This window comes from Amaranthus tricolor, chromosome 11, assembly GCF_026212465.1.
Source record: "Amaranthus tricolor cultivar Red isolate AtriRed21 chromosome 11, ASM2621246v1, whole genome shotgun sequence".
Classification (NCBI taxonomy): Eukaryota; Viridiplantae; Streptophyta; class Magnoliopsida; order Caryophyllales; family Amaranthaceae; genus Amaranthus; species Amaranthus tricolor.
In genome coordinates this window covers 23,568,097-23,582,990 of record NC_080057.1, presented here as the reverse complement: position 1 = coordinate 23,582,990, position 14,894 = coordinate 23,568,097, and the positions used below count along the sequence as shown (strand labels likewise).

The 14,894-nt window shown below is 36.5% G+C and overlaps 2 protein-coding genes across 3 annotated transcripts; one reads left to right on the top strand and one right to left on the bottom strand.

Moving 5' to 3' along the window:
- The first annotated feature begins 4,787 nt into the window (after positions 1–4,787).
- On the top strand, positions 4,788–7,220 carry LOC130827550 (threonine synthase, chloroplastic-like). Of its 2 annotated transcripts, none has more exons than XM_057693290.1 (2): positions 4,788–6,407; positions 6,868–7,220. In XM_057693290.1, exon 1 carries the CDS (start codon positions 4,873–4,875, stop codon positions 6,400–6,402), a length of 1,530 nt encoding a protein of 509 aa, XP_057549273.1. In that variant the 5' UTR covers positions 4,788–4,872; the 3' UTR covers positions 6,403–6,407; positions 6,868–7,220. The 2 variants fall into 2 exon arrangements, with proteins under 2 accessions (XP_057549273.1, XP_057549272.1); XM_057693289.1 differs by having other exon boundaries at positions 6,865–7,220.
- Positions 7,221–8,841: 1,621 nt separating this feature from the next.
- LOC130827549 (long-chain-alcohol oxidase FAO2-like) lies at positions 8,842–14,303 on the bottom strand. The gene is made up of 3 exons (XM_057693288.1): positions 14,010–14,303; positions 11,726–11,998; positions 8,842–10,700 (listed from the first exon to the last, which is right to left on the bottom strand). Exons 1-3 carry the CDS (start codon positions 14,199–14,201, stop codon positions 8,952–8,954), a joined length of 2,214 nt encoding a protein of 737 aa, XP_057549271.1. The 5' UTR covers positions 14,202–14,303; the 3' UTR covers positions 8,842–8,951.
- Between the last annotated feature and the right edge of the window lie 591 nt (positions 14,304–14,894).

Here is a 14,894-nt window from a genome sequence, read left to right as displayed (position 1 = left end):
GATTTTAATGACGTAATTATTTAATATTTTAATAGTTTTTAAAGATTTTACAATTATTATTTAATTATTTCCGAATTAGTTTTAATAAAATTTCTTTCATATACGGATTTAAATGTCGACTTATATATATATTAAAAATATAGTTACAACTTCTCCAATAAAGAGGTTTGAATCGAAATGATTATTTATTAAAATGTGTGAGCCCTCGAAGGTGAGTCTCTTAGTTGGGTCTCGTAAGAAAACAAATCGAGATGAAAAATAAATAAATAAATATATAATAATAATAATAATAATAATAATAATAATAATAATAATAATAATAATCATAATAATAGAAATAACGAGTATAAAAACGTTGAAACCCTAAACACTCAAGAGGGAGCCGTCACTTCTTTCCTTCTTCTCCTCCTTCTTTCTCTTCTTCTTCCTTCCTCCCTCACTCCCGCATTTTCCCCCTTCCCGCACAGCAGCCGGGCAGCCACGAGGACACCAGCAACCCCTTTTCTCCCCTGCGCCACCAGTGAACGACCAGCAGCAGCCCGCCTTCTCTTTCCCGCAAGCAGCAGCAGCAAGGCTGCGTTCTCCTCTGACCAGCAGCTGCGTTTTCTTCTCGCCACCGCAGCACACTCCCTCCTCCCTCGCTGTGGCTGGCCGGCAGCAGACCCACGAACAACCGCCAATTGTTGTTCGATTTAAGGCCCTCTCCAGCCCTTCTTGGCTTTCGTGCACCACCACCACGACCTTCATCCTCCTCTTCACCATTCTTACTAGTTTTAATCTTTGTAAGCATCTCACTTTCCAATTGATTAATTTACTAATTTTAATTAGAATCTACCATGTTCATGAGTTGTGTGTTGATTGTGTATTGTATTAGTCTCATTGAACTCTAGTATGGGTAGTAGTTAAAAGAATTGTCATTGAAATGAAATGATTAGGGTTTTATTTAGAGATGTGATTACTAGTAGTGTGTGTGTGTGTTTGTATGCTACTTTGGTGATGTGATGATTTATTCAATAATCTTATAAGTAGTTGAGACTTTGTTGATTATCGTGGTGGCAATTAGTAATGTTTTGATTACAATTGACTATAGAAATGGTTTTGGTTGTTAATTGGAAGTAGGAGTTGCTAATTGTTATTGATTTAATTGTAGAGAATTACTACTACCTTATTAGGTTGTTATTGATGTTGTAAATACGTAATTTCAATAAGTCATGAGCATAGTGTCTAACTTATTGTTGAGAGTTGCTAAAGTTACTAGTTATGATGTCGTGATTGTAGTTCTTCCTAACCTTGAAGAATATAATGGATGATATTGCGATGTGATAAACTTAAGATTCGTCATTGTCGTCATATTAGCACTACATGAACATCGCAAGATTTAAGTGTGAATTGATATGTTATCCTAAAGTAACGTGGATCGCTATAACTCAAGTTGATTAATGTAAAGAAACTATTCACACATACTTCTACTTTAAATTAATGGAAAGACTTATGTTGTATTGAGTTAATAATTTTTGACTTGTATTGAATGGGTTGTGTGCGTGCTAGAGTAATCGGAAACTCATGTTGAATGGGTGATAGCGGTTAAATTGGTATTTAGTTTGGTATGTCAAAGTAGTTAAGGGAACTTAATAGTTCTACTCATAACTTATATAGGTGCCTATTACGTAAGTGGAAAGTAGAGCCTTAGTTGGGTGATTTTGTGACTTTTGATCGTGCGGTGACGCTTACAGGTACGTACACGCAGTAACTAACCCTTATACGCAATTTGCTTTAAGACATTATTGTTTATTGTGATAATATACATTGCATTGAAACTATGAGATACTATTGAGTACACTTTACATGAAGAGCTATCGACTATGAAATCCTTGCGCTTAGAATAGTTTAGAGAATGAGAGTTAATAGAGGGCGAGAACTACCCCTTATTTATTTAAGAATTAGATTATGCCTAATTGGAGTTAGAATGACTCCTTTATAGGTGAATTTCATATTCTATTGAGTGGCTCAGTGGGTTTTAGCGCGCTGCTATCCCAGGGCGCTCATTAATAGTTGAGAGTGGAAGTTATTCCCATCTGATAAGGTACTATATTATGATTAGCTGGCGTGACTTAACTGGATTATGTCCGGTTGTTTTATTAGTCCCCTAGGTGAGGTTCGACGGGACCACCGTAAGGGGGGTATGAGCATGCTTGGGTCATTGGGCGCCGGGAGGCCGATAACGCCCCTTGACCGAGGTGTTACCATGCGGGCCTTGCAAACCCCAATATGGTGGCCTCTTCACTGGTTTAGTACCCCAGTGTGTTAGGTTTAGCCCGAAGGTAGGACCCGAGAGGGTCAGCTGGAGGGGGCATGAGCTCATACTTTGCCATTGGGCGCCGGGAGGCCGATAACGCCCTTTGGAGTGTCACTATGCCAGGAAGTAGAGAAAAGATCCACTGATAGAAAACTATTCAGTGATAGAAAGTTTATTCATTGATCGAAAGTTATGTAACGATAGAAGGTTCATTCTTTGGTAGAATATTTACTCATTGATAGAACGTATACTTATTATTGATAGAATAGTTTATGCTAGTGAGAAGTGTGCCTAAGTTAAGTTACTTCAAGGGTATTACGAACTATGATCACGCTTACCTTAAGATAGACAAGCTCTATAAGGGTATGAGTCAGGTATTCTGTTAATGCCTAGGTCGAGTTAATCTATGCGTGTTTTGCAAGAGTTTATGTTTGAAGAGAGGAACGTGAAGACCTGCATTCTACCCGAGAGCACATGGTTCGGGTTGGAAAGCACGTAATGAAATTAAGAAGTATAAGTGGCCGATAAACGGTTACTATCCGTGCTTGCGTTTTATGAAATCATCTTATTTGTTTTATGATATAATGCTATCTAGTAGTTGGCCTTATTCTATTTGATGTTAGTTACTGACGTGTATGTGTTTGTGTTTATGTTTGTTTGTTGACTTTCTATGATTGTCCTGCTATGACACATTGGCCCTTGGTCTAATGTCGAGCAGCAGGGAGATCATAGACCAGCGTAGCAGTACTGGAGCTTCTTATGCATTGCATTGCATTTGGGGAAAGTGATGAGGGCGAAGCATAACTTGTGTCATTACCCTATCTTTCGATTTTGTATCTCTTGTTATCTTTTGTAAATTTCGGTTGTATATGTTCTGTTATGAGGCCTTGTGTCCTCCCACGTGTATTTGTATTTCCGCTGCGTAGTTTATAACTCTGTATGGTTTTGAATAGTTAAGTCTTTTTAAAAAACGCAAACGTCGACACTGGAACCACGATCCATGTTTGGCATGTTAATTTGAGAAGCCGGCGACGAATCATTCCGCCGTGATATAGTTTTGATAAGCCGTTAGTGCCTTTACTTTATTAGCTTCTTAATTAACTTTTGTTTTTCTACAAAGGCGCACAGTTTTAAAGCAGATGCTGCCAAAATTTCCACTCACCTTTTAAAAGTTAATAATTAAAGTTTATCTAAATTCTTTTCCTTTTTCTTTTATGTAACACCCGAATTTCCTCCCGTCCTTTACGGTTTTGGTTTCGTTAAGGGGTCGGAAATTCTGAGGTGTTACACATAAGCTCATTCACATATCATAATCACGTACTTCGCAAATTTTAAATATGTAAAACTGTTGGACTTTTTTTTTTGCTTTTTCAAATCTATCGACCACTTGGGTCGTCTCTAATATGAGTTACTGAAACAAATAGACTCATACCCTTTACTTTTTGGGACTCGAACCCATACTTAGACCTAGGGGTGTTCAAAAAAATCTAATCCAGTTGACCTGACCCGCTTACACGGGTACCTGGATAAATTGGGCCGGGAGACTGGCCGTCAAAAATGGTATCCGACTAACTGGGTACCCAAAATACCGGATACTCACTAATGAACACCCCTAATTAGACCCATTAGATGTCAAAAAATAGGACCCATAAATTAAATTAGTGGTGGGTATATTCCAATAGGTAATTTGGACCCATAACCATGTTAGTAGAAGAGAAGCTCGGCATTGATCCTTCTCTGGTGAAACCAAGTAATGGTGCTTGATGTCAATATAATGGTGGTGTTGGAGGTGATGGATGTGGTGAAGGAGATACTATGCATGCGAAATGAGAAGATAGAGCATATATAAGGGGACCATGAGATATAGTGTTGTAATCTAGGCATACATTGACAACTCCAGCGTATAGAGGGACAAGATGACCATGTCCAACTTGTTCCAATGCATCCATGCTCTGTATCATCTAGGCATATATTGGGCTTCCCAACTCCTAATGATAGATCAGTTTTTTGCATCTAACGCTGCCTATCCACAATGTAATACGTCCACCATATTATGCGCCTACATAGAAACAAACAAACATTAGATATGATAAAGGAATCCTCATGTTAGATAGGATAAAAGAAATCGTCATGTTAGATCGCAATTAATCATAATGTAAGAATTAAAAAGTTCATTATTTTGTTAAAATAATTCGGTTAAAACCTTAAATATTACAATTATGGATTACTTGAAATCCGAAGTGCAAGCAATAAACTAAATACAATAAGTATTTAAAGATTACTCCACTCATTACACTACACATAAATTTTGCTATATTTTGTATTTTGACTTGCTTAAATTTTATGTTCGTAGTAAATAATAGGGATAAAGAAATAGAGCGTATAAGTTTTTTATGTAAAAAAAAGTAAAAATTAAAATCTAATCTTATCTTGTTTTTAAAAATATGCTCTTAACTTGTCTTTGCCAAACAAATTTGCTCTTAACATTGTCAGACAACTAATAATTTGTATTTTACATAGAAATACAAATACTATAATCCATAACCCTAGCTTCCTTCTTAGTCTCCCACCCAACAATGGCGTCGTCTTCTCTCCTTAACCCATCAACTTCTCTTTTCCAAAGCCCTAAACCCAAGCTTCATCGCCATCCCAAGATCTCCACCCACATTTACACTTTACCAAAAATCACAGCCTCATCTTCTCCTCCAAAACTTCATGAAAACATCCGTGAAGAAGCCCGCCGCCATGTCAAATCCCACAACTTCTCCGCCAAATACGTCCCATTTAACGCCCCACCAGACTCTGTCGAATCATATTCCCTCGATGAGATCGTTTATCGCTCTCGTTGTGGTGGTCTCCTTGATGTTAAACATGATATGGAAGCTCTGAAACAATTTGATGGTAATTACTGGAAATCCTTATTCGATTCTCGTGTTGGTAAGACTACTTGGCCTTATGGTTCTGGTGTTTGGTCTAAAAAAGAATGGGTTCTTCCTGAAATTGATAGTGATGATATTGTTTCAGCTTTTGAAGGTAATTCTAACCTTTTTTGGGCTGAAAGATTTGGTAAACAATTTCTGGGTATGTCTGATTTATGGGTTAAACATTGTGGGATTAGTCATACGGGTAGTTTTAAGGATCTGGGTATGACTGTTTTAGTTAGTCAAGTTAATAGATTGAGAAAAATGAAACGCCCTGTTGTAGGTGTTGGCTGTGCTTCTACTGGTGATACTTCTGCTGCTTTATCTGCTTATTGTGCTTCTGCTGGTATCCCTTCTATTGTTTTTTTACCCGCTGATAAGATTTCCATGGCGCAGCTAGTTCAGCCCATTGCAAATGGGGCATTTGTGTTGAGTATCGATACCGATTTTGATGGTTGTATGCAGTTGATTAGGGAGGTGACAGCGGAATTGCCGATTTATTTGGCTAATTCTTTGAATAGTTTAAGGCTTGAGGGACAGAAAACTGCTGCTATTGAGATTTTGCAGCAGTTTGATTGGGAAGTTCCTGATTGGGTGATTGTTCCTGGTGGGAATTTGGGTAATATTTATGCTTTTTACAAAGGTTTTAAAATGTGCTATGAATTGGGTCTTGTTAATAAGATGCCTAGGTTGGTTTGTGCTCAAGCTGCTAATGCTAATCCATTGTATTTGCATTATAAGTCTGGTTGGAATGATTTTAAGCCTGTGAAAGCAAATACTACGTTTGCTTCCGCTATTCAGATTGGCGATCCTGTATCCATCGACAGGGCGGTTTTTGCTTTGCAAAATTGTGATGGAATTGTCGAGGAGGCAACCGAGGAAGAGCTTATGGATGCCATGGCTCAGGCTGATTCTACCGGAATGTTCATTTGCCCGCATACCGGTGTTGCTTTGACTGCTTTGTTTAAACTGAGGAATCAGGGTGTCATCGGTCCAAACGATAGGACGGTTGTTGTGAGTACTGCACATGGGTTGAAATTTACACAGTCTAAGATCGATTATCATTCGAAGAATATCCCCGATATGTCTTGCAAGTTTGCTAATCCACCGGTGGAAGTGAAGGCGGATTTTGGTGCAGTAATGGATGTTCTTAAAGGGTATTTGAATAAAGCTCCAAAAGTTTAAGTGAGGCAATACTCTCCCTTTTTCTTCAAATTTATGTACTTTTATTGTTTTTCTTATTATGGTGGTTTAGTTAGCTGAGACTGTTTGTGTATCAAAGGCAAGCTCTATAAATTCTACTATAAGTTTTGATTTGTTTGATTTGCCTGTATTAACCTTCAAAAATGGAATGGATTCTTCTCTTCCACAAACTAATAAAGTGCTAAATCAAGCCTTCTTTATGAGGATTTTTACTCAATCAAATGACACGTGAATTCTTCGTTATATGTTTAAGTTCTCTCGTTCTTTTTACTTGCATCTTGAAAATTATAATGTACCTTTTCACTTGCTCAATTTGTAGTTAGTTTGTTTCGTCGCTAGAATAGTTGCTCTTATAATCAATCAAAAGAATGGGTGATTAACTGATTCTTATCTTTTGTTTGTATAACTATGATCACCTTATTTCTCCGTTTTCTTTGTTATTAGTAGTTGGCTTTTGTCAATGGAGAAGGCTTGCGGTTTAGCCCATACATTAAAGTGCGTTTACAGTCACGATCGCGGCAATGAATGTGATGCGGTAATGTGAGTGATGCAGTTATCGTAACACTTACATGTCGGTTGAAACCATAAGATATCTTTTGATATAGCCTAAAACACGATTTATTTACACCTTTATTGTTCGAAAAATATCAGTTCGTTCATTTTGAAAACCTTTACAATGCGGCCGATGTGATGCGATGCGACCTTGTTTTTATACTATGGTTTAGTTATTGTATTTGAGTATCTGTAATGATTCGATTCTATGTGAATAGTATACCTTCTAATATTATATTGTGATTTTTGATCTGATATGAATTTTAGCCTTGTATGTGCTTTGGCAATCTTAGTTTTGTTAGCTGTTACTTACAAAGCTAACTTAGTTTAGAAATTGTTTTGCCCTCTGCTTATTAACGTCATAAGCACTTTGTCTTGAAGTTTTTACTCGTCGGATCCGAGTCCTGTTATTATTTGGCGTTTGAAGACCAATGCCACATGATTCACTAATCTCCTTGTTGCGAATCAAAAAAGCGAATCATGGTTGATTTTGGGCTATTATAGGGTCTTTTGGAGCGAATCGCGAATTCAAAAACCGAATTAACTGGGTAATTATGTTACATTGTTGAAGACCATTGCTCTGTTTCTCAATGTTCCTAAATCTGTGTGGTTGTATTTGCTCTTCAAATAATGTTGTATTTACTCTTCAAATGTTTTGTTCACTGTATTCTGTTTGGGTTTGCACCATTGTTGGTTTCTTAGACTAATCTCTTCTTCAGAAGCAGCTCAATTACTCAGTTTCGACTTTTCTAGGAATCTAGTCTGGTTTTTTCAGTTGTGCACTCTAGTAGAGAAGAAAGTTTTCGATTGAAAAGATGAAGAATGGTTGATATTCGTTGCCATGGTCTATTCCTGAAGGTGTATTAATGATCTTGGCAATCCGTTATCGTTGGTATTTGCTGCAGCGCGAATGCGCGATGGCCATCAGCTTGGTCATCGTCATACGCTAGAATTCCTAATCGACTAAGGCTTCAAGTCCACGTAGCTTGTCGATTCCTCGCAGCTTCTTGGTGAATTGTAGCAATTCTGCTTGGTCATCAGCCCAAAATGCTCCAGCGTCCAGTCTTGTCGTTGACTCATTGGTAATTTGGAAACGAACCTTCGCTGAGTCTGTCTAGCTGCTGTCTCTAGCCTTGGGTTCAACAGCTGCGCATTGCCACTCAACGTCTGCTCACCGACTGCTGCTCATTGCCACTCAACTTCTGCTCACCGACAGCTACTCATTGCCACTCGCTGCCAGCCCTTTACGACCTTTCAATTTGCAGCTTGTGACTGCTTGTTACTACACTTGGTCATCATCATCGTACCCAATGTATCCCGCCTATAGGAAATATGATTAGGGTCTAAGGAGGGAAAGAAGGCGGCAACCCACACCCATAAAGTAGTACACATCTTGTTACGACACTTAGAAAACTCGGAAATCCAATTTTCTTCTTGATCTTATGTTTGATTCTATCCCGATTCACTCGTCTTGTGCCTTGGTCTTCTTTTACTTACAATTGACGAAAGACGATGAATGTTGCAAAGCCTTTAATTAACAACTTCCAATGTTTAGGGGATTATGGTTTAAAGTTACTTAAGACTAATCTTGTTAAAAGTTCAAATCTTAATCGGTTGACAGAACAACTCACAACTATACTATCATTCACATTCTCCCTAATAATCCAACAACTAATTATGTCATGCGTGGACTTAGGATCCTACCAACATCTATTTGATTCGACCCTAATTTAAAGGTCTGCTTTATGAATTTAGGTCTAGATTTGGGTCCGGATGATAAAAATAGAATTTGGGTCAGATCTTTAGTTTTTTAAACAAAAATTTAAATTTGTTTCAATTTTATGAGGTGATAAACACTGAATGCTAATATTATAAACAATGATCTTCAATGAAACCCGATGACTAAAAAATATACACGATGGCATAGATAGATGGTTCTTTCATCAATAAATAAACTAGAATCAACGACAAAAACTTCACTAATCTTTGCTCATATCATTTCCTTTTTTAAGAATTTGTGCGATTCTTTTAGAAATGCAATAAGCGATAGATTCAACCGTAATCATAGGATTAACTCCTAAAGCCGTAGGCAGAACACTTCCATCGCATACATATAATCCCTTGGCTTCCCAACTTTCTCCGTTTTCATCCACTGCCCCTTCCTCTTCCGACACCCCCATTCTGCAGCTACCCATCTGATGTGCACACCCATATACCGTCCACTGTTCCGTTCTTGATCTCGCACCCCCAGGTGCATCAACCGAGTCCAAAAACTCATCTATTTCCTCCGCTGTCACCCCTTTACATTTTAACTTCTGCCCATCATTCCTATATGTTCCTACTTCAGTAGCACCTGCAGCTATCAGAATCCTCAGACACTGTCTTAACCCAAGTTTCAGATTTTCCTTGTCATAGACGTTTAACCGATACCTAATTCTGCCTTCCTTTTTAACTTCTCCTGAACTCCGGTCTCTAACTAATGAGAAGAGTGTAGCAGTTCTTCCGTACTTCAACATCCTCTCCTTAAAGTCACGCCCCGAGAGCCATGGTACTATGCTAGCGAATGAGGCGGGACCTAGTGATGAGGCCTCTATGATAGCATGTATGTTGCTTTGCTCAGAAACTACCTTATGAAGTGAAGTAATAATTCCTCCTTCATAGCATTTTCCTTTAATACTAGATGTAGATTCCGGGAAGTAACCCCAGGCAAACAGACAAGGATGCAGATGAAGGTTTGTGCCAATGTTTTGGTTCTGTAGTCCGCTAGAGATCAAAAGAGGGGGTGTCGATAGAGACCCGCAAGCTGAAATCGAGATTTTGGCATCGATTTGAAGCTTCTTTGTTACATGTTTGCCGAGTAAAGTTGCTAGGACACCGATGCATTTCTTGTTTCGCTTGCCATTTTTGTTATCTTTCAGTATGAACTTGTCAGCTTTACATCCTGTCAAAATTACTGCCCCTTTACTAACTGCATCTACAAGCCAAGTAGAATCTGTTCCTTTCTTATCTCCCATTCGACAACCATAACCGCACGAGCCACAATAATGATCCTTGGATGAATTCCTCGGTACTTTCTCGACTTTTAATCCAAGACCTTCACACCCTTTCCGTAGAACTTGATTCTGAAACCCTTCTTCGGTACATTCCTCCGTGACTCCTAACCTCTGCCATACCTCATTCATCGCTGAAATGTAATCAGGCCGATCAAATATAGGTAACTTATGATTCACCGACCATTCTTTGAGGACGTAATCTGGTGTTCTAATGCTTGCTGACCAGTTTACCGCTGATCCTCCTCCAACAGTTGAACCCGAAAAGATGATCATTTTCCCATCGAGCGTTGTGAGCATTCCTCCCGACATGTATAATTCATCCAACGAAGGTCCTTCCAAAGACGAGAAATCACCTCGAGTAAAGTAGTTCCCTTTTTCAAGGACTACTACTTTGTGACCATGACTTGCAAGAATTGCGGCCGCAACTCCTCCTCCACAACCAGAACCTACGATCACGACATCACATTGTATCTTCACGATTCCCTGATTATAATCCGGTGCAACTTCAAGGCCTTTATCTTTAAGAGCTTGGATTAAAGACGAGTCATTAACCTCGTTACACTCAATTATACCCTTTTGAAGCGGTCTTTGTTCTTTGGAGTTCACCGATGGTTCTCTTGAGTCCACGGTATAACCAATAGCTTCCCATGCAGGATTTCCGTCATTATCATCGATCTACAGAAAACAAAGAGGGAAAAGATTATATGGGTTTCAATGTGCCATTTCAGATCGGAGGTTTAACTAATAAGAACAGAGCAAAATTTGACGAATAATTTTAAGACCCGATGCACTTTTAATGACCTGTTCTTTCATACCAATTCAGACCCTTATTTTTAGGGGCTATCTGCGGTTGGGCATGTTGTGCATGCTCATAACCTCCCCTGCCGTCTAAACAAATGCATGGAGTTCAAAGTTGCTGTGTGGTTCGATTTACCAAGCATCATAAATATCATATCGTATTTTTGTTAGGTGTTCTGGTTTTAATTGATTGAGATCTATTATTGTTTTATTACAAGGACATGTAATGAATGTTTTCTTCAGTAACTTGTAGTACAAATACAAGCTGTTTCACAGAATTGGTTCTAGTACAGAGGAATCATTTTACTAATCACTTTCATTCTTTTCTATCTATAATCAATGTCACAGTTCACATTAAATGATGTACCAAGTATAAAGGGAATTAATTCTTCGTGGGGGGTGAGAATCAAACTCCGTCAACCTCTCTAACCAATGATTTTTGTACATGTAAAAGTTTAACACAAATTCTCAAATGAGACGGTGTCATGTTGAAACTATCTCTATTAGGCTGATCCATCATAACCTTAAAGTCTTCATTTTTTACAGTCTTAAAGTGATCACTTATAACCTTAAAGTGATTATTTACGATCTAAAAGTGATTACTTAAAGAGTGAGTTAATTATGAGTCCGTCTCATGGTGAGACTGTCTCATACAAGCTGAAATTTTAAATTCCTTGAATAAAATAGTTAAATTTAGGATAGTCTGATGCACAAAGCATCCCTTCCGTGAAGGAAGACTCTGTCCCAGCATATGGGCGTAACGGGTAATGTAGGCTAACCTTACCCTGTAGTTCAACAAGAGGTTGCTTTCATGATTTGAATCTGTTATGTCACACAACAACACCTAAACCGATATGCCGAGTTGGGTATAATAAGAATGAATGAAAGAAAAAGAAAGTTACCCTAGAGAAGAAAATGAAGCAAGATGCAACTTTGATGAAAAGAAAGACAACTCTTAATGAAGTCCAATAGCTTTCTCTAGACCATCTTTGCAGCAATTTCTCCCTCTTTTCCAAACTTATTTCAGTAAATTTGTGAATAAAAGGCCATCTCCATTCCAAGCACAACCACCCACAAAGCAAAAGTGTCCCTAATCTGGTTGATAGCAATGTCAGCACCACTTTTAATAAAATTACTGCTTCTGTTATTCCTCTCTTGGCTATCTTTTCTGCCACCTGCAATATTCAATTACAATCATCATCATTGTATCCAATGTATCCCGCCCATAAAAATACCCTAATCTTTTGGAATTAAGATTCTAACATTATTGTTGTTGTCTCAAAAATAGTAATCGCTTTGTTCCAATCCCTCGGTTACAATATTATGGGCTACGAGCGTACAACCATAGGTGGTGTTCCCTCTCCCACCATCACTCTAGTCATAACTCAACATTGCAAAGGTGCTACGGATAATTATTGCAATCATCAAGTATTACTCGATCTTTGTTAGGAGTAATAAACAAACTATAGTTTTACATAGATTGTGTCGTGTTTGGCCATGAGTTTCGTGTGCCTCAACAGGTTGTGCCTTGGCAGGACGCTCTTCAAACAATGGCCCCTAATATGATACGCGCATATGTGTTGTGTTTTGGCCCCTAACACATTTTTTAGAAAAATATACCCAAAATTAATTATAAATGTGATCTTAGGATGTTGACACTTCTCGTGTCTTGCCATTTTCAGAAGATAGTGAACATGGCTTGCCCATCGCCCATTGTAGCGGTTAGCAGTCTATTATGTTCCTAAATGTGAGCCGGGCCATGATCGGCCGTTTGTGTGATGGTCTAACCCTAAACTTACGAAAAATGTAAATACTTGCTCCAATGGAGACACGCCTCACAAATCACTAGTGTTTGTTCTTCTCCTTAAATTAGGATCACCGTATAGATTCAGTCAAATCAAAACATTATTATAAAAATTGATTACGATAAAAAATGGACCACCTTTTTTTCATTTTTATGGAGTGTTTTCGTGATCACAAAATTGACCCAATTTAATCATTCAAATCCTGAATTCATGGTATAAGTCACCCAATTATCTCAACTAAATCCCAGAAAATAATGCTTATTCTATTCAACTAAATTTAATTTAATTTAATTTAATTAAAATTAGCCGAAAAAATACTTGTACTAAAAAGTAAAAACCCTATACTCACCCGTTCGGATCAAAAGTCCTATTCGTTTTTACACTAATTTTAAGGAAAAAAGAAACTGCATGAGAAGAGCATATAAACTGAGTAAAAATTGACAAAATTTTTAAAAGCATTGTCTAATTTTAAGAATTATAATATCTTTCTAATAACTTTACATATATAATCAAATAAGAACAGATTTTAAAATACAAAGGATAAATTTTTTTTTATTTAGTCACTATGTATAAAAAAAAATACTCCCTCCGAATCAATTTAGATGTCGCATTTGCTTGGGCACGGTTATTAAGGATGATGTAGGGTAAGTAGTAAAGGATAAGCAGTGAAGATTAGTTGGGTAAGTAAGGTATATTGGGTATATTCGTAAAAATTTATATGAACTAAGGATATTCAGGTAAAAAAATTGACAAAAATAGAAATGAGACAACTAAAAAGACTTTGATAAATAAGAAAATAGGACAACTAAATTAATTCTTAGGAAGTATTATATTATAAATTAAGAACATTATTCAAATTTATACCATAATATTTTTTTTTAACAAAGTAACTGTATCTTTGCCTTGATCATGACATTAAATTTTTTTTATCTTTTAAAATCAAGGGCGTAGAGGACTTAGTATCATTCTCATTTTCAACTTCTTATTGGATTCCTCCTCTATATTATATTATTATATAGTTTATTATTAATATCCAATTTTTTTAAGGTATTGTACAATTGAACATGTTCTACATGGTCTGAACCTCATGTGATAAATGACATTTATGAAAATAATTAGATTTTTACAAGAATTATACCAAAGAGAAAACGAAATTTAATTATAATTAGAATATAGGAGAATATTAATTACAGAATCGAAAAGCAAGTACCATTTTCCTAATTAAAATTCTGGTTTCGATTCTAATTAATTTTCACAAGATTCAATATTGATAAATAAAATTGACAAATCATATTGCATTATATTAGTAATTAAACTTAAAAAAATTGAATGATGAATGAATTAAAAGAACACAAAGTGATAAAAAAAAAAAGAAAAATACCTCATCTGGGATGGGAGGTTTAGAGGCAGAGGATTGGAAGAAGGAAAAAAGGGAAGTTGGAGAAGAAGAAGAAGGGATAGAAGGAAGAAAAGCTTCACAAAAGGAAGATAATGTATGGATTTGTGAAGCAGAGAAGCCATGGCTGAAACTGCTTTTTCCTTTTCTTCTTCTTAATAATGGATGGCCATTCATGGTGGAATTTGGTTTTGGTAGGGATGAATAATGGGTTTTACAAATTCATGATGGGGTGATTGATTAATTGGTTATGGAAGTGGGTTACTTTTGTTTTCTTCTTTTTGTCATTATATAGTAATAATTCTCACTCCCCCATCAAATTTAACCCTTAATTATTTGGTAAAAAACCCAATATAAAAGTAAATATTGTATGTAATTTGATTAATATGAGATTGTTTTACCGTGAAATAAATTTATATAAATAGCTAATTTTTTTAATTAAATATTTTAAAATTGTAATGAATGTCGTTTGGATAAAGATCTTTAAAGGATGACGTGCTCTAAGCCTCTAATGAATGTCGAGAGTCTAACTTTGACTTATTGTCACTATGTAGTATGTACCATGAAAATAGCCCAAAGTACATATATTATGCAAATAGAGAAAAATATTTAAAAAATATACTTCATAAATCATAAGAAAATGCAATAAATGTAGATAGAACGGCTAAAAATAGAATTGATGCGAATTACGAGATAAATCTATTGGATTAGTACAGAGTAACCATGTTAATTGCATTGGATTGAATTGAACTCGTCTAATTTAATGTATTAATTTCGTGATTTTTTAGATCTGGTCTTTAATTAATTTTCTGAATATTTTTAAATGTCATCATCTTTTTATTAGGAAACATTTTTTTTTTCAGTTTTTTG